Below are 20,263 nucleotides of genomic sequence, written 5' to 3'. Positions count from 1 at the left end.
ATAGTCAAAAACCTTCTTATTTCTTTAAATTAGATAACCATAGCCAAAAACCTTCTTATTTCTTTAAATCAAATTTCTTTTATCAGTTCATATAAAATAAGGTCTATATATTTGAAAGTAAGATCCAGTTATGTTGAAAGAAATATCTTATGATATTTTTGAACTAGTCATAACCTTAAATTTTTACTTGAATACGTATTAAATCCCTTTTATTACCAAAGCTTGTAAATAAGCTCTATTTCTATAACATAATCATCTCAATACTAAATTTTTCATCTAAATTTTAAAGCTCTGACTTTAACAGAAATGCCAGGATTGTTTTGGTCTATATTTAACTAAATTTTAAGGTGGAAAGTTTATATGAGTTGAAGAACGACAGTACTTAAGTCGACAAGATCATAAGCTCTTGCAGCTTCTCCTCCGTATCAGAACCACCCGCAGTCCAAATTAACAAAGATTCAATGCCAAATCAAAGCAAATCATTGATAATTTAAACAAAAACCCCTAATTATTGTTGTAGAGAGAATTGATATCAAGATAAACTACATTATTTGATTCGAATTGAATCCAAAACAGCAAAAAGAAAACGAACAGACCAAAATTAAACTCAGCATATCTCTCCCTCTCCCTCTATCTTCCTCTCTCGTCTGCAACAACACTCCCTCAATGGCTCAATCCCATCCAACGAAGCAGACAACATGCCCCCCAAACTCCAAACGTGCAATGACAAAACTACCCCCATAATCTTCACCCTTGCCCGTCCCGTCTCAAATCTAAACGGGCAAGAGTAATTTTACTTGTTTCAATACTGCGCCGTTTTGGTCCAGCCCTCTAGGCCTCTGTCTGGCCCTTTGAATGCGAAAGCCGAACCTGGCAAATCCATCACAAAGCAAAATTTTGGCCTGCAAATCCGTAACAAAGCAAAAATTTGGGTAGAATGGCAACTTGGTAAATAAATCAAAATCAAAGTATTTTTACTGTAGCTTATGTATGGTGTCAATTTCCTCCTCAACTTTAGACTATAGTGACTAGCAAAGAGTGTACGCACGATGTTGCATGATTGAAAATTGTATAAATTTTTTATGTACAATACTATTTACGTACAAATGATAATACTTGAGCGTATGTACATGGTGTTCACTATTCTCACATTAGGTGCCTTATCTTCTTTCTTGTCTATGTAGTCTTCTCTACCATATTGTTCAAACATAAATTTGTCATGTTCAATAAAAAAATCCGATATACAAAACATTATGTATTTACACAATCCCATATTTATGAAACTTACAATCGGAAGCCTAAGCTGCAAGATTTTCCAATTACAAACTCAATCATAATACAACGAATGAAATTATATTCATAGTATTACAGACATAATTTTAATCTTCTACTAATTTGATGAAATATGGAAATGTGCAAACAACATATAACCAATCATCTTGACAATAAATTCTTCAAAACATAACTTTTATGACCCGCCAAACTGTGAAATAAAAAATAATAATAATTCATTACAAAAGATTTACAAAACACAGGGAAAGTAAAAACATTGGTAACTAATTAGACATGAAAATGCAGAATAAGCCAATTAAGCCATCGAAACTAATACAACCATAGTAGTATTAAGACTCATATCGTCGTAGTAGTACTCTTTGACCATATTAAAACTCATATCGAAAAATATGAAATTTGCATACCCATTTGACCATATTAGGACTCATATCGTCGCAGTAATACGCTTTGACAACAAATGGGAAAAATTAGAGGCTATGGGTATTCCTTAAATCCCGTCATGTTATCAATTTCCAAAATTTTTGGGCATTCCGGAAAATCACAGAGACTATCTACCCTACACTCTGTACAATTCCATGTTGAATAAGACACATCAAAAGTAACCAAAATCATGCACCTTAACTTCAGGAGAGATTTACCAAAAAAATAATAATAATAACTTCATGATAGATGTTTCTGTGTGATCGGAATACAGAATGATACATCACGTGTCATTATATAAATGGTAAAATATTTGTGTTAAAAAAATTAATAACTAAAAAAAAATATTTTCACCGTTTATATAAAAACATATAGTATATCACCCATATTCCGATCACAATGAAAATTTTCTCTAACTTCAGGTGCTTGTATCATTAGTATTTGTCATCATTGTTGTTATTTTACTAACATAATTATCATCACCCCAAGTAATATCAAATGATAGCATTTACTCAATTTTAATTTTATATTGAAGAAATCGCCAATTCAAGATGAGGGGTTCATTTAACAAAATTACTCTTAATTTAACAAAGATTTCTCATGGAATGGTGAATAACATGAGAACCATTTTTATCGATTTTAAATATCAGGGATGAAGGTGATGAGTTATATTAATCTCATGGACCATTTTAAATAAAAACTTTCTCTTTTAATTCCAAATCTCTGTGCAATTTTGTTAAAGAGTAAATGTATTAAATAAATGCATGAGCATGACTAGTTCTCAAATTTTGATTTGTTTGTAACGCCTAATGACTCCAAAATTTCTTTTATTTGATTGATGCGTACAAAATTTAATATGACAAATAAATAGATAAAATAGTAAACATTACATAATTTTTGGGTCGACCTTTGTGGTGATTGTTCTTCAATTTTAATTTTAATTTTTGGGTTTAATTAAAAACAAAATTTTTTAATTTAAATATATTTATTTGTTGGCAATATTGTTTTCCAGGGATGTGGCTATCTGACTTGACAAGGAATAGATATGAGGTTAGGGAGAAGAAATGTGTGAAGAAGGTAAGACCATCTCCAACCGAATGGTCCAGAGGGCCAAATGGCCGAAAATAGCTCGAAAATTGTCTCCAACCGAGGGCTAGGCCAAATGGCTCGTGGGCCCCACCGGACAAAAAAGGACCAAAGGATCAACCGGCTGGCCCAAAGCAGTCAGCCCCGTGCTGGGCCATAATTTTCATTATTCATGTCAGTTATATTCGAAAGCATTGTACTTATTCCTGTCGGTTATATCCAACAGGAATGGTAGGCCAAAATTTCAAATACAACGGCTAGTTACCGTTGGATTCAATTTTTTTTTTTTAATGAATTTAAGTTGTAGTTTTAAAATTTAAGTTGTATAGTTTTTAAATTCAAATAATAAATTATGTTTGGTTCTATGACTCTCGGTTGGAGACGATTTTTTGTGACATGGCTAAAACGAGCCCTATGGCCCTCGGTTGGAGATGGAGGCAAATATGACCATGTATTAAAATATTAATATCTTGGAAGGCCAGAGAGCTCAAACGAGCCATCTGGCCAGCCTTCGATTGGAGATGGCCTGGTCTAGAGGGCCAAATGGCCGAAAATAGCACGAAAACCGTCTTCAACCGAGGGCTAGAACAAATGTTAGATCCCACATCACTCAGGGGCCTCTATGCCTTCAATATACATGCCCACCTCCATATAGCACGAGGCCTTTTGGGAGCTCACTAGCTTCGGGTTCCATAAGAACTCTGAAGTTAAGCGAGATCGCGCAAGAGCAATCCCAAGATGGGTGACCCACTAGGAAGTTCTCGTGTGAGTTCCCAGAAACAAAACCATGATGGCGTGATCGGGGCCCAAAACAGACAATATCCTGCTACGACAGAGGTGGGGCCTGGGATGTGGTGGAGCTCAGGTCGGGATATGACAACAAAGGGATCGTGGACCCCACTGGACAAAAAAAAAGGCCAAAGGGCCAACTGGCTGGCCTAAAGTAGCCAACCTCGGGTCGGGCCAGAATTTTCATTATTCATGTCGGTTATATCCGACAAAAATGATAGACCAAAATTTCAAATACAACCGCTAGTTATAGTTGGATTCATTTTTTTTTTTGGGCCAAATTTTTTTTATTTATTTATGAATTTAATTTGTAGTTTTTAAATTTAATTTGTAGTTTTTAAATTTAAGTTGTAGTTTTAAATTTAAGTTGTTATAGTTTTAAAATTTATATTATAAATTATGTTTGGCCCTATAGCCATTTGACCCTCGGTTGGAGACAGTGTTTTGTGACAGGGTTAAAACGAGCCATATGACCTTTTGACCCTTGGTTGGAGATGGAGACAAATATGGTCATGTATTGTTCATTAAAATATTAATTTCTTGGAGGGCCAGAGGGCTAAAACAAGCCCTCTGCCCAGCTTTCGGTTGGAGATGGACTAATATGTTGCTCTTTCCTGCTGTTTTCCTCTCTTTGTCATTTTCCTCAGTTTTTATTTATATGTATATATATATATTTTTTAAATTTCCACACACACCGTCATTAATATTGAAAAGGAAATATATTTTTACTAGAGAACAAGATCCAACTAGATTTGAGGTCAGGTGTTATCTGAAACGGATTCAATGCTACCGTTGAGTTTCAGTTCAAAAATGTATTGATGTGTGAAGAAAAAACTTACACATGATAATCCATTATTGGACTGTAAGTTCACGTGATGGCAAACACGATCCATATAATTCATTCCTCTATAATTAACATGCTCAAAACATGGTGATGAATTGTCATTCAGTAGAGCGAATAATGAGGTGCTTAAAGTGGAGAATAATAATAATAATATTTAATGTTGTCTTTTCATGCCAACAATAATAATAAGGGAGTTTTAATGAAAAATCTACGGTAGTTTTTCACTTTAACGAAAAACCATATTTTTACACTAAAAAGTCAAACCTGGTACTATTCACTTTACTCTTTATTTTGTCCTTATCATTCAAACTCAAAGTTTTCAAACATTTTTCATTAGTTTTCCTTAATAATATTTCATATAGTGGTGAAAAGTGAAACACAACCAGTATTTAATTTATTTATGGAAGTGTATTTTGACATTCCATTTTTTAGTGTCAATTACATGTTTTTTCTCTGGTTTTTTTTTTTATAACTAAAATGGTCTCTAAGATTGTCGTAAGTCTTCATTTTCTTTTCTGAGATTCAAAACCGATAGAAGTGGTCTTTAAGATTTTCCACCGTCAATTATTTTGGTTTTTTAGTGAAAAATCTTTGTTAAATTGAAGAAACCACCAATTTAAGAGGAGGGATTGATTTGACAAAAATACACTCAATTTAACAAAGATATCTCATGGAACGGTAGAGAACCACTTCTATCGATTTTAAATATCAAAGATGAAAGTGAGGGAATTATGTCAATTCTTAAGCCGAAAGACTTCCTCTTTTAATTTTAAATCTTTAAATGATAAATGTATTAAATAAAAAGATAAAGATAAATAGTAAACGTCACATAATATTTTGATCGACCTTTGTGCTTGCATATGCAGCAAAAGCAAAGGGGACTCAAGGGAATGGACAGCCTCGACAGTGACTCAGAGTAGCCACCTTATTATTTTATTCCCGAAAATTGTATAATTATTCAAAAAAATTACAGAAAAGAGAAGAAAAAATAAGTGTGAGACTTAAAGAGCCCCCAAGTCTCCGAAAATCAAGCACTGTTACCTGGGTTAGGGTGTGAGGGCCCACTCACCGGCCTTTTCCTAGTCCACTGCCCTTGCTTTGTAGGACACAGTGTTCCTGCCGTCGATGTTGATGATGATGGTTTTATCATTTTGATGATCAACGGCGGAGATGTTCTTGGTCAATCAGGGGTAGTTGTGAGATTTTGGACTTTGGGGTGGCGGCATTTTGGGTCAATAGAGGTCACCAACTGAGAAAATAAGAAGCAAGCGTATGCACGGGGCTAATTAAAGGGCAGCTTTCAGCCTTATGACTCGGTCTGAGTCGTTGGACTCTGGACGCCACCCAACTCCGGCGATTAGATAAAATTAATATTGACTAGAATTTTCTTTTTCTTTCCCAATAATGTTTTTTATTTTTATTTTATTTAAATTTATTGCTTTCTGGCATCGATTAATTATGGGTAAATTACATAGTAACCCCTCAGGTTTGAAGTCTATTACAACTCCATACAACATCTTTAAAATATTTTACTTTCATACATCATGTACCATTTTATTTCAAAATAATACCTCCGTTAGATTTTCCGTCCATTGATCCGTTAAGTGCTGACGTGGTTGCCACATTTGTACCACGTGGCAAAAAAAATTAATTTTTTAATTTTTTTTTTAAATCTGAATCTTCTAAATTAAAAAAAAAAGGTTAGAAAATCCAAAATCCCATCACCCCACCCACCCCGCCACCCCATACCTGCACCTTTGAAGGAAAAAAAAAAAACCAGAGAACAACCCATATCCCATACCCCCCCCCCCGAAAGCCATACCCCATACGACCACCCCTCAACCCAGATCCCATTACCACCCCCCGGCGCGAAACCCATATCCCCCCCGAACCGCAAGGACCTCCATGAGGAGCAGAGAGATCGGAGAGAGAGCTCTGCGGTGGTGATGGGGAAAGGGCGGCGTTGATCTGTGAAGATAGAAGGAAGAGGAGGTGAAGAGAGGTGGGCCGCGGGTCGCGGCGGGGTGGGGGTGGGGGGAAGGGTTCTGGGCTTTTTTTTTTCCCTCTTCTTCTTCTTCTTCTAGATTGCAGGTTTTTTGCGGGTGGGGGACGAACTGGGTTTGAGGTTTTTTTTTCTTCTTCTTCCTCCCTCTTCTTCTTCTTCTTCTTGTTCCAGGTTTTTGGGTTCTGGGTTAGGTGGGTAGTCAGGGAGGGAGGGTGTCCTTTCCAGATCCGGTTTTGTGTGGGGGGGGGGGTTGGGACTTTTCTAGAATCCGGTTTGGGGGGGGGGGACTTTTCTGGGTTTGGATGATTGGATTTGTTGGTTTTTTGGTTTGTGGGGTTACGGGGTTTGGGGGGGGACTTTTCTGGGTTTGGATTGGATTCGTTGGTTTTTTGGTTTGTGGGGTTACGGGGGTGGGGTTTTCTTTCAACTTTTGATTTTGATTTTGAATTTGGTATAGGCGAAAGAGAGATGAGATTTTTGTGCGGGAGAGGAGAAGTGTTGCAGCCGGCGACGTGGTGTGGTTAACAGGATTACACCGGAAGTGAGGAAGATGAGGGTTGGGCAGAGGTTGATGTCTGGGCAGCGAGGAAGATGAGGGACGGGATTACTCCGGCGTGATGGTGGTTGATGGGTCGGTGTAAAACTGGGTTTGGGGAAGGAAGATGAAGATTGAAGGAGGGGCTCTTTCTCCTACAGCTGGGTTTTTTAGGGTTTTGGGTGGGGTGGGGGGGAGGCCAAGAGAAGAAAGACAGTACGGAAAGGGTGGGCTGGAGAAGGAGAAAGAAGGATATGAAGTTGGGTGGAGATGAAGACGATGACTTTTAATGGTTTTTTTTTTTTAATAAGGTTAATATTATAATATTTTTAATGTATAAAAATTATTATTTTTCCACATGGCAGCCACATCAGCACAAATGTGGCAGCCACATCAGCATTTAACAGACTAGTGGATGGAAAATCTAACGGAGGTGTTATTTTGAAATAAAATGGTACTTGATGTATGAAAGTGAAATGTTTTAAAGTTGTTGTATGAGATTGTAATAGACCTCAAACCTGAGAGGCTACTATGTAATTTACCCATTAATTATTGTTGGCTACAAATATCTTTTGGTCTTTTTTCACCTTTCTGTTTGTTACTAATTCCTCATAAAACAGAAAATTTTACTATAACTTTGATGTATGTATTGCACGCCATGAGTAAAACATTGTGCTGAAGAGAATTAGAACATACTAAAAACGATGTGCGGACTTTTGATATAAATGTTTTTTGAACCAATCTTTAATAAAAATGCAAATTCTGAAAAAGTACTTCAAGTGCTTCCTACCAATTGGTGCTTCTTGCATAAAATACTTTTAAGTGTTTTTGAACTCAAAATCATTTTCTTTGAAAGTGCTTTCAATTATTTTAAAAGCACTTTTAAACGAGTAATGTTGCTCTTGCACATCAAAACACAAAAAGCGAAGGTATTTCTCAACAGTTCACTAGTGAAAAACGGTGTGGGAAAGAGAATTAGCCCCAATTCTAGTCAACCGGAGTGGAATTTGCTAACTTGTAGAATGGGCTGAGGACTTGGAATTTTTGATCCCATCGATATCCTAAAGCTCCAGCTTCTTACCAGAAGTATGTCTTACACGCCATGAGTAAAAATTGTACGGAAGAGAATTAGAGCATACTAAAAAAAATGTGAGGACTTTTGATGAAAATATTTTTAAAACTAATTCTTAATAAAAATGCAAAGTGAATTTTGAAAAAATACTTCAAGTGCTTTCTACCAGAAGTACATAACTGATACTTTTTTCAGGAAGCACTTTAAGTGCTTTTGGAACTTAAAATCATTTTTTTTAAAAGTGTTTTTCAATCAGTTTAGAAGCGTTTCCAAACGAGTGATGCTTTTATTGCACACCAAAACACGAAAAGCAAAGGTTGAGATTTAACTAAATTTCGTTTGGCCAAATCTCAACAATTCATTTGTGAAAAATGGTGCATGAAAGAGAATTAGAAGTGCTTTTGGAACTTAAAATCATTTTCTCTAAAAGTGTTTTTCAATCATTTTAAAAACGTTTCCAAGCAAGTGATGCTTTTACTGCACACCAAAACACGAAAAGCAAGGGTTAAGATTTAACTAAATTTCGTTTGGTCAAATCTCAACAATTCATTCGTGAAAAATGGTGTGGAAAAGAGAATTAGACACAAGTTTATTCAACCTGAGAGGACTTTGCTAACTTGTAGAATGGGTCGAGGACCTGGAATTTTCGACCTCATCGATTTCCTAGCAAGCTTCAACTTCGTAAAAATGGATAGGTTTAATGCTTGCTTATTCAGCCCTACTTTTCACCTCAACATTTTGCTCTTTCTCGTTTGATCAAATTTCAACGGCTACAAACAAGGCATATTTTAAAAATTATAATAAATTTAACCGTTTGATCAAATTTCAACGGTTCAAATCTCTGAACTTGATGGATTAAAAGGAAGGGATCTGAAAAGAATCCCTTTCCAATAGAAGATTTTGATCTCAAGGGATTATGATTTCTTTCCAACACTTTCGCAGTTGTTTCCGGGGTAGTTTGTTTTTTGCGTGGGAACGGTCCAACGTCTAGAACCCGAAACAAAACACTATAAGTCACGAGAAAGGAAAGTCCAAGCTCATACCGGTTGGGTCTTTTCAGAAGCCGAGGTAGGTAATGTTAAAAATCCTACATCGGCAAGAGAAAGAAAAAAAGAAAAGTAAATACTTAATGTTACTTTAACTAATACCGATATCTTTTATGTTGAAATCTTACCCCTAATAAGTTGAAGACAATATCAATATTGTTGGAAATGAACATTTGATCTATTTCTTTGATAATTTAATATGATATCAAAGTCAAACAACAGACCCGTACCCCACGTGATGGGTGGGGGTTTCCTGGCCCCGCTAGATGATGCCGGGTCCCCTGGCCTGTGTACCCACACATAATTGTTTATGTAATACAATCAATAATCATAACTCCAAAAGTCAAGAAATTGTAAACAATTCGACTACCTTTGAGGGGATACAGACTTGCTTTGGCAACCGAAGTCGAGAAAAATGTGCTGAGGATTTGGATTATCTGTGCACCATTGACTTCAATATTTGTCTTTGAGCTGATTGCTGCCTTCCTACAATTTCACTTTGCATGCTTTCAGCAACCATCGGCAGCAAAGAAATCTTCCTACAATGGGTAGCTGCTATCCAAATTTCAGTGTTGTTTACTATTTTCTCTTTCTGTTTACGGTCACTTCCTACATGCGGATGGGTGACGGACTTCCAAGCGGTGGGGACTCATGCATTGAGGAAGAGAGAGGAGCACTGCTCAGCTTCAAACAAAATGTTACTGATCCTTCGGGAAGGCTTTCTTCTTGGGTAGGACGCGACTGCTGTCAATGGAAAGGAATTTTGTGCAACAACCGCACGGGTCATGTTGCAAAGGTGGACCTTCGGAATACTTATCCATCTCCAGTATGGTCTGATCCCGAAGATCACTACGACAAGTTGGCTTATGAACGCTCTTTATTGTCGGGTAAGATAAATCCTTCTTTGCTTAGCTTGAAGCATTTAAATTACCTAGATTTGAGCGGGAACAGTTTCGAACTCCCTAAGTTCAATGGTCTGCTTGAAAATTTGAGGTGTCTCAACTTCTCCTCTGCTTTATCATCTGAGGGAGCTGAGATTCCAGAGTTTATTGGAAACTTGTCGTCTTTGGAAACACTCGATCTTTCTAATAATTATTTCGAAGAGAATGCAATTCCTAAGTCTTTTGGCCAGCTTAAGAGTTTGAATTATCTTGATATCTCCAACTCAGGTTTTGGGGGAGAAATTCCCCCTAACCTTGGAAACCTGTCAAACCTGAACCATCTTGACCTAGGGGGGAATTTCTTCTTGAAAATATCTTCCGAAAGATTGAATTGGCTTCCTCGCCTCTCCTCCTTAACATACCTCAATCTCGACTTTCTCAATCTTCGCAGCGCGGGAGCAAGTTGGCTATCTGTAGTTAACATGCTTCCTTCGCTGTTAGAGTTACATTTGTTTGAATGTGCAATTGAAAGAATTCCACTCTCAATCCAAAAGGTAAATATGACTTCACTTTTGGTACTTGATATGTCAATGAATTCTATCATTTATCCACTACCTAGCTGGTTTTCTAATCTTACTAGTCTTCGAAATCTCTATCTGAGTGGAGATTATTTCAATGGAAACTATTTCACTGGTCCGATTCCTCGAGAGTTTGCAAGCCTCGAATATCTGCAAGGCCTTGATTTTTCTGGTAATAGACTCGAAGGTCATATTCCTAAACTAAACTTTTGCAAGCTAAAGACCCTAAACTTTCAAGGAAACAAATTTGATGGGGGAATTCAAGGGCTTTTGAGTGGTTTGTTAAACTGTACAGACAGTGTATTGGAATCACTGGATTTGTCCTCTAATAAGCTGGAAGACGAGTTGCCTGACTCCCTTGGGATGCTACACAACTTGCAATATGTCAACCTTGAGTTCAACAATTTTTCGGGTAAAATCCCGGAATCTATTGGAAAGTTGTCATCCTTGAAAACTCTAAACCTCAGTTACAACAATATGATTGGACCGATTCCCGATACTTTGGGACAATTGCCTGAGCTAGTTCACCTAGATTTGTCCGGGAATTCATGGGAAGGCATTTTAACAGAATCCCATTTCGCAAATCTCACAAAATTACGATCTATTGATGTGTCTACATATCGACCTATGTTGCTCATTGTCAATCTGACTTATGAGTGGATTCCTCCCTTCAAGCTCTACACAGTTGGCATTACAAATTGCAATGTAGGTCCTAATTTTCCTGCATGGCTTCTGTTGCAAACTGAACTTTCTGATGTCACCCTTCATGGTACTGGAATCTCGGGTATCATACCAGAAGAGTGGTTCTTGAAGATATTGTCGCAGCTCAAATATTTGGATTTATCGTACAATCATCTCAGCGGAAGGCTTCCACTCCAATTGAAATGTCCAAAACTATATCATATAGATTTGAGCTATAACAGATTCGATGGTCCACTCCCACTTCTGTCCGCCAATGTTACCATCTTTAATCTTGAAAGCAATTCATTTTCGGGGCCAGTTCCTTTGAACATTGACCAATTGATGCTGACATTACAAGGATTGTATCTTTCTGATTATCAGTTGAAAGGCACAATTCCACCCTCCATTTGCAACTTGCAGAGCTTGTCAATCCTTTCTCTGAGAAATAATCAGTTATTCGGAGAATTTCCGCAAGAATGGAGTATGTGGCCCTTAATGTTGATTGTCGATGTTGGATACAACAATCTCTCAGGTAATATCCCAAGTTCAATGGGTGTCCCAAGCTCACTTCTTGTATTAAAGATGAATGACAACAATCTTGGGGGCACAATTCCTTCTTCTGTATGGCGAAATTGCACTTCTTTGAGGAGTATCAATCTTGGAGGCAACAAATTTACAGGAAACATGACTTTATGGATAGGATCAAATGCGCCCGGGTTGTTTTTCATATGATTGCGATCCAACTTATTAAGCGGACATATCTCCGACCACTTGTGCAATCTTCCGTTGCTTGACATCCTAGACCTTAGTCACAACAACTTCTCAGGGCCCATTCCAAGTGTTTGAAGAATATGATGTCTTTGGTGGAAGGTTTTTCCAATGCCACTTTACTGTGAAAGCTATATTGAGCAAACCACATTGACGTTGAAGGGAAGAGAACTCGTATATAACAAAACTCTGTTCTTGGTGAAAAGCATCGACCTTTCATCGAATAATTTAGAAGGTGAAATCCCTGAAGAAATAACAAGCCTCATAGCGTTAAGTACCTTAAACTTGTCAAGAAATCAACTAAGGGGAAACATTCCTTTGAAGATCGGAAACCTGCATTGGCTGGAAACTCTTGATCTCTCACACAATCACCTTTCGGGACAAATTCCTCAAAGTTTGTCTTCTTTAACCTCCTTATCTTACTTGAACTTGTCTTACAACAACTTGGGTGGAAGGATTCCTTCTGGGAACCAACTCCAGACGCTCGAAGATCCCTCCATTTACGAGGGCAACCTTTTACTGTGTGGAGTTCCTCCTTCAACTAAGTGCCTAGGAGATGATACTTTTACTGCTACAGATGCGAAAGACAGCAACGAAGATGGAAATTATAAGTTGTGGTTCTATGTTAGCATGGTACTGGGTTTCACCGTAGGCTTTTGGGGTGTTTGTGGTACATTGCTTGTGAAGAAGTCATGGAGGTATGCTTATTTTCGATTGTTCGATGACATCAAAGATAAGGTAATGCTAGCAATTGCAGTCAAAGTGGCTCATTTTCAAAGGAAACTTTGATTCGAGAAGAAATCTCTCAAGATTAAAATACGACAAGCCAAGTGCTAACTACCAAGTTCATGTACTACGTATTTAGTTTATCTATGACTATCATGTATGTGTAATCACTGTAATGTACTGCAAGCTACTAAATAAATCATGTTTTTCCATATTTTCCTGAAATTTCCAATAAGTATTCGAATACAAGTTCTCACATAGAAAGCAAACATCGTGACTACATTTCTTTGGCGATATTTGGGAAGAAGTATGAGAAATTACAAGAATTGTAGTGTCTGCAAGTTTGTTAGAAAGAGTAAATTAAATTTAATACTGGAACAATGCCATTGAACCATGAACCTATAGTGTGGAGAAATTGAAAGTTGAAATAAGTGGAAGACGACATAGGAAAGAGAAGAAAGTTTAAAGAATATTACTCAGTTGAAAGGTCAATAGAAAGATGAGTCGAACTGGAAAATGCACACCCAGACCAACTTTAAAGAATGCACCAAAAATGTCAACTTGGCATGCAATTCCTTTCTTTTTTTTCTGTTTAGATAATTTGCACAAATTTTCCAACAAGAATACAAGTGTTCACATATAAAAAATGCAGATGCCCCCACCAAAATATTCGGTAATCTGTAGAGAAAGTGGGAAAAAGGCAGAAGAAAGAGAGGCAAGTTCATTGAATGAGAAGCACACAGGAAAATGCACACAGAAAGACCAACTTGAAAAGCGATATACTCTAAAGTGTGAGGGAAAGGTTTGAATCTGAGATACAGAGAGTTGAAATGACTACTTTATCCGACTATTAAGGCAATCCACCACGAGCAAGATTAAATTATACTTTATTCCTAAATTTCCAAACATAATAATTATTTTTTTACTACAAAGATTCTGTTATGATTAACTATTAGGGATATGCCATTTACCAAGACTTTAAATCAATAGGTCCTGATTAGTGCTAATTAAAAATGGTTACTCGTTTCTCTTTCAGAAACCCACCAACCCACCAAAGACTTTGATGCCAAAACTTCACATGGTCGACTCTTTATCTGTTTTAATCCCTATTTGCTAATCTAGTCAAATTCAGTGGACTAGCAAGTGGCAAACATGCAAGTGGATTGAACACTTGAAATCCGGCGGCTAATAATTTCGACCTCTCCTTAAAAATTCGGTTCTTATGCTCAGTAGCCATCTGCATTCTGCACCAAACAAAGCAAAGAAAACTTGATTCTTACAACAATGTATATCTTTGCAAATTTATGCAATCCCACCTATCACCTCAATATTGCTCACTGTTTTCTCCTTTTGCTTTTGGCCTCTTCATATCTACACACTACTAAAGTCTGTCTTGGTGATGCACTCCCAACTGCCAAATGCATCGACCAAGAGAGACGTGCACTTCTCGCCTTCAAAGAAGATCTCACTGATCCTTCCGGCAGGCTTTCTTCTTGGGTCGGTCACGATTGCTGCCAATGGAAAGGAATTTCGTGTAACAACAACACAGGTTATGTCGAAAAGATGAGTCTCCAGAATCCATACATATATACACTATCGGTCTTTGATGCAGCGCAAGATGAGATGGAGTACTCGTCATTGGGAGGTAAGATAAATCCTTCTTTGCTTAGCTTGAAGCATTTGAATTACTTAGATCTAAGCCGGAATGATTTTCGAGGGATTCACATTCCCGAATTCTTTGGCCAGCTTAAAAGTTTGAGGTATCTCAATCTTTCCTCAGCTTCATTTGGAGGAGAGATTCCACCTCATCTTGGTAACTTGTCACATTTGAACCATCTTGATCTCAGTGAAGAGTCTGACTACTCCTTACTTGAACTACCTTCTGAAAACTTGAATTGGCTTTCTCGTCTCTCTTCCCTAAAATTCCTCAATCTTGAAGGGTTGGACCTCAGCAACACAAGTTGGCTACGTAACGTTAACATGCTTCCCTCCCTACTTGAATTACACTTACCATCATGCCAAATCGAAAGCCTTCCACTCTCACTCAAAAACATTAGCCTCAAATCACTTCTGGTCCTTGACATGTCGTATAACGATTTGAAGCTTCCATTTCCTGATTGGTTTTTCAGTCTTGGTAGCCTCACAAAACTGGATTTAAGTGGGAACTCGTTGATTGGTCCCTTTCCCATTGAACTTGAGAGCCTCAAATCACTTGAGCACCTTCATTTATCTTTCAATGGACTTGAAGGTCGAATTCCCATGCTTGGAAATTTTTGCAGTCTAAAGACCTTAAATCTTGCTAGCAACAAATTTGATGGGGGGATTCAAGAGCTGTTCGACGGATTATCAAGTTGTCCCAATGGTAAACTCGAGTCACTAGATTTGTCTTCTAATATGCTGCAAAGCAATTTGCCTGCGTCCTTGGGGATGCTACGCAATTTGAAGTATCTCAGCCTGTACAACAATCTTATGAATGGGTCAATTCCTGAAAGTTTAGGGCAACTCTCTGAACTAGTTCACCTCGATCTGTCATTCAACCCGTGGGTAAGCATTTTAACTGAATCCCATTTCATGAACCTCACAAGATTGAAATACTTTGCATTAGGCAGAGTGGATCCATACCCAACTCTACCTATTCACCTCAGTTTCAATGTGTCTTATAATTGGGTACCTCCTTTCATGCTTCACAGAATCAACATTGGGTACTGTAAAGTAGGTCCTGCCTTTGGGGTATGGCTTCAATCTCAAACTGAACTAGTCTTCATCAAACTTCGGGGTACTGGGATCTCCGATTCTATACCAAAGCACTGGTTCTTGAAATTATCTTCCAAAGTCGAATATTTGGATTTATCTTACAACCAAATCACTGGAAACCTTCCATTGGAATTGAATTTTCGGAATACTCTAATTTTGGATGTGAGTAACAATCGAATTGATGGGCCATTCCCACTTTGGTCTGGTAACCACGTGATCCGCCTTGAGCTTGAAATGAATTCATTTTTCGGGCACATTCCTTCGAATTTGGACGAAAGGTTTCCAAAACTGGTGGCATTGTATCTCGCGGACAATCGTTTGAATGGTACTATTCCAAGCTCCATTTGCAACATGCAAAACTTGCTAGTCCTTTCGCTGAGAAACAATGAGTTATCAGGAGAATTTCCTCAAACATGGAGTCTGTTGCATGAGATCTTGATCATAGATGTTGCACACAACAATCTATCAGGCAAACTTCCTAGTTCGATTGGTGTCCCGGGCGCTCTTTTCATGTTGAAGCTGAACAACAACAACTTCGATGGTGAAATTCCTCTTTCCTTGCAAAATTGCACTTCTTTGAGGAATATTGATCTCGGAGATAACAAATTCACTGGAAAAATACCTTCATGGATAGGATCAGAGGTACCACTTGTCTCGATCTTACGATTGCGGTCCAATTTTTTCAGCGGAGAAGTCCCCCAACAGTTGTGCAATCTTGGCTACCTTCACATCCTAGACCTTGCACACAACAACTTTTCAGGGACTATTCCCAAGTGCTTGAATAAACTGAGTGCTCTGACGCATGGAAATTTCAGTGCGTATGATTTATATGCATATTATGACCAAGAAACATCAGTGGTGAAGGTAAGACAACTCGACTATCAGCCGCAGACTCTAATGTTCGTCAGCAGCATTGATCTTTCATCGAATAACCTCGAAGGTGAAATCCCTGAAGAAATATCCAGCCTCGCTCTACTGCGTAACTTGAACTTGTCGATGAACCAATTGAGAGGAAGCATTCCATCAAAGATTGGGAACTTGCAGTTTCTCGAAGCTCTTGATCTTTCGATCAACCACCTTTCAGGAGAGATTCCTCAAAGTATTTCACTTCCGACGTTCTTGTCTCACTTGAACTTGTCTTATAACAACTTGACCGGTAGAATTCCTTCGGGCAGCCAGCTTCAGACACTCACGGATCCATCCATTTACGAGGGTAACCCGTCACTGTGTGGGGTTCCTCCTTCAACCAAGTGTCCCGGAGATGATCACACTCCTACAAAAGACAATGATCATGAAGATGGAAATGATAAGTTTTGGTTCTACGTTAGCATAGCACTCGGATTTATCGTAGGTTTTTGGGGTGTCTGTGGCACATTAGTCGTCAAGAAAACATGGAGGTATGCTTATTTTGGATGGTTCGATGCCATTAAGGATAAGGTACTGCTGGCAATTGCAGTGCAAATGGCTCGTTGTCAAAGGAAGTTTTGATTAGAGTAGAAATATGAATGTCGTTCTTGAACTCAGAAAATTTCAAATAACTATAAGATACATGTACTGTGTGATTTTTATTTTTTGTTCTTGTGTTGGAATTTACGAATGTACTTGCACTAGATGTTTGATGAATAAGTTTGGAATATCAATTGCCAATAGCCTCTCTCTTCTCTCTTCCAAACCCTTTCCACCAAATACTAATTGGTGTGCCAAGACGTCCCCGGCCACCCATATCATTCCATAGAAAATTTCGTATTTCCTATTAGTGAATAACAAATAAGAAAGCAACAAGTGTAACAATAACTATTTTACGATGTTTCTGGTAGGCTTTCGTTTGGGTGGGCCATGATTGACTATTTTACAATGATTAATCCCTATTAGTGTGTCACGAACACAGCCTAATACACCAAAATGAAATAATACAATTGATTGGACACTCAAAATGTATCCATGTTGTATATCCTACGATTACGGTCCAACTATTCTAGTAGACATATTTCCCAACGATTTTGCAATCTTCGGCACCTTCATATCCTCGCTCGACCTTAGTCTTCATATCTTAAAGATACAGTGGAGGACATAAGATAGCACTTGCAATTGCGTTGAAGGTGGCTCGTTTCAAAAAGATTTTTTTTCTCTTGAGTTTGATAGTACTATGCCTATGTGGTGTTTTTCACTTTCTGCTTTGCGTTTTTTGTACTTGCAATCTATGATACAAATAAAGGAACTCTATCTTTCAAAAGATGTTCCCACAGACAATTATGTATTAACCTGGAATTAAATAAAAATTATAGTTTGTACTTATCAATCGCATAATAATATATGTGACCATCCAATGTTGTAATTTAACAAAACAACGATTTGTTCATAAAGTACATAAGCGCACGTATATATTCTTCTCTTTTACACTTCTAGAGAAATCAAATACCACTTGTACTTGCATCAACAATGGTTCTCTAATATCTTCGAGCAATTCGTTTGACGACATTCTTTCTTGAGGTCCGGTAGGAGCATGTCCCCTTTGCTGTCTGGTTACCATGCCTATTTTAGCTTGAATTGGTCCTGGCTTCCTTCAGGCTCTACAATGCAACGCATTAAGAGAAATCCGTCTTTCAGCAAGAGTAGACCAATTTCATCAATATGGTTTTTGACAAAACATTAAATTGATTACAAACCAGCCGTTTGAAGGATCTACTTTGAGCAGCGTTCTTTCCATCTTCCATGCCGGGTTTAGCACGATCAGGAGCCTGAGGGGAAAAAAAATATGTTGATTTTAAACATTTGTCAATGCAACCGGGTAAAACGGCAGAGAACTTATCTGCCGCACTATAATAGACTAAAGTAAAATGCTGTATTACAGAATGCAAACTAAGCTCAGACTCAACACAGTTTGTCTCCCCAGTCCCAAAAACCAATCCTCTACATTTGGCTCCGTGTCTTTGTATCATTTTGAGGCCATGAGTTTCCATTTGTGCTATTTCATTTCAGATGGGATTCATTGCAAACTAGGGATCAAACCTAAGTAAAAGAACAGCTGTGGTCGATCTCTTTGCTTGTGATACAAAATACTGATCGGTGAAGTTAACAAAACATGTGCATGTACTGAGAGAGGTGGGAGAAGGCGAGGGTGGAAGATGGGGAAAAAATTTCCATTTTTCATTCAAGATCTCTTTCCTCAGGGTAAAATCAATTTAAAAATTTTAGAACGTTGGGGTTTTAATATCGAACCACTCAATATATTATCAAGCAACCGAAGAAATAGAGATACTGTAGCTTAAACTATACTGGAAAGGAAAAATACTACCTCAATCAAAGATTCCACACGACGTCTCATCCTTGTATGCATGAAACCCTCTGAACACTGCAAAAGAATATGCACAGAAGGAGATTGAGATCAAACATATCAAATGAAGAAATACATACATATTAATCAGTGAAGACATAGTACGCTTTCAAGCAGTAATCATATTCAGCAAGTTATAGACGGACAGAGACGGACAGACAAATAAGTTGGGCAGGACAAGGACTAATAGCATGAAAAAGTTGGTCCAACATTACTAATAAATGAAGTCTAGGAAAACTGAATGACAGGCTGCAAACAAGAGTAAATCAGACAAAGCAAAAACATATACGACAAAGAAAAAAATCTGACTTCCTGCACATAAGCTACTAACTTTATACGATTTCCGGATCATACCATATCCAGTTATCAATAGAAAGTAGTATGACATAATTTGTTCAGTTGATGAGGACAAAAGGTGGAAGTAACAAGTTTAGGGGAAATTTCTTATCATCGCATATAGACAATATAATATCCATCATACCTTAACAACAAAGGCTCCGGTAGCAAACTTTTTCCCCAATTTCTTTGAAGCATCACTAAGTTTGACGCCTGAATTGTAATCAAAGAAACCGTGTTAATTACGGTAGGAACAAAATAAGAATCTCCAAATAGAAAGACAAATGATGTACAGTAGCAGATTGCTCACCAAAAAGCTCCAGCCCTTTCACAGTGGTGATAGAACTGCCAAGGGGGCAACATCAGATGGAGAGGGGCAAAGCAGCTGGATGCCCAGCCTTTGACACGATCTGGACGATGGAAAAAAGGTTTGGGATTTGTCTTGCATATGATTCTCTACATTAATATGAATTCAGGACCAGCCTTGAGGGAGTGCAAAGTGTGCGATCGCATAGAGCTCCCGATTCCAAAATTCTAAAAACCTTTATATATATATATATATATATAAAGCATGATCATAATCACAATGCCTTCCTGGCAGAGTTGTCAACCGGCGGTATTGTCATTTTGTTCACGGGTTCGACTCTACACTTGCTCATGTTTATTAATTTTGATTTTTTTCCTATTGAGCATTGTCCGGTAACCATTTTGGGCCTTTTTTTTAAGCTAGACTATTTGTTTCTTTTTTGGAATATTTGTAGTTTAATTTCTTTCATTGTTTGTCCAAAAAAAAAAACATTTCTTTCATTATATAACATAACTTTTACGAATAAATCTGCAATTAGTAATATCATAATAAATTAAAATTCTTAAAAGTTTAAAAATATAATCTTTAAAAGCCCCTTCCTTATATGACACCATTTAATAGAATACATTTAATAATAAGAATCGTTTATTCTTTGATCTCTGTTTAAAAGTTATCAAATTATAAGTTTCATCCATTTGAAGACTTTAGTCATCTATATATCAAAAGAAAATTATAATACAATTTTGCTCACACCTCCCGTTAGAGACACGAATCTCGAATCTCAAATTTTCAACTAATCCAACAACAA

General features: G+C 37.5%; 3 protein-coding genes and 1 long non-coding RNA gene across 4 annotated transcripts; 3 read left to right on the top strand and 1 right to left on the bottom strand.

Moving 5' to 3' along the window:
* The first annotated feature begins 9,634 nt into the window (after positions 1 to 9,634).
* LOC103446032 (receptor-like protein EIX2) lies at positions 9,635 to 11,962 on the top strand. Its single transcript, XM_029109275.1, has one exon. The coding sequence runs from the start codon at positions 9,635 to 9,637 to the stop codon at positions 11,960 to 11,962; it is 2,328 nt and encodes a 775-aa protein (XP_028965108.1).
* Positions 11,963 to 12,109: 147 nt separating this feature from the next.
* On the top strand, positions 12,110 to 12,787 carry LOC103412320 (receptor-like protein EIX2). Its single transcript, XM_029110096.2, has one exon. It carries the CDS (start codon positions 12,110 to 12,112, stop codon positions 12,785 to 12,787), a length of 678 nt encoding a protein of 225 aa, XP_028965929.1.
* Positions 12,788 to 14,008: 1,221 nt separating this feature from the next.
* Positions 14,009 to 16,966, top strand: LOC103412319 (receptor-like protein EIX2). The gene has a single exon (XM_008350902.3). It carries the CDS (start codon positions 14,009 to 14,011, stop codon positions 16,964 to 16,966), a length of 2,958 nt encoding a protein of 985 aa, XP_008349124.3.
* A 780-nt stretch (positions 16,967 to 17,746) lies between these two features.
* LOC103412300 (uncharacterized) lies at positions 17,747 to 19,669 on the bottom strand. Its single transcript, XR_003776933.2, has 5 exons — positions 19,459 to 19,669; positions 19,294 to 19,361; positions 18,774 to 18,830; positions 18,145 to 18,216; positions 17,747 to 18,048 (listed from the first exon to the last, which is right to left on the bottom strand). It is a non-coding gene; the product is annotated as an uncharacterized lncRNA (long non-coding RNA).
* Between the last annotated feature and the right edge of the window lie 594 nt (positions 19,670 to 20,263).

Source organism: Malus domestica, chromosome 10, assembly GCF_042453785.1.
Source record: "Malus domestica chromosome 10, GDT2T_hap1".
Lineage (NCBI taxonomy): Eukaryota > Viridiplantae > Streptophyta > Magnoliopsida > Rosales > Rosaceae > Malus > Malus domestica.
The sequence above is the reverse complement of the archived record's forward strand: the minus strand, read 5'-3'. Positions and strand labels throughout refer to the sequence as shown.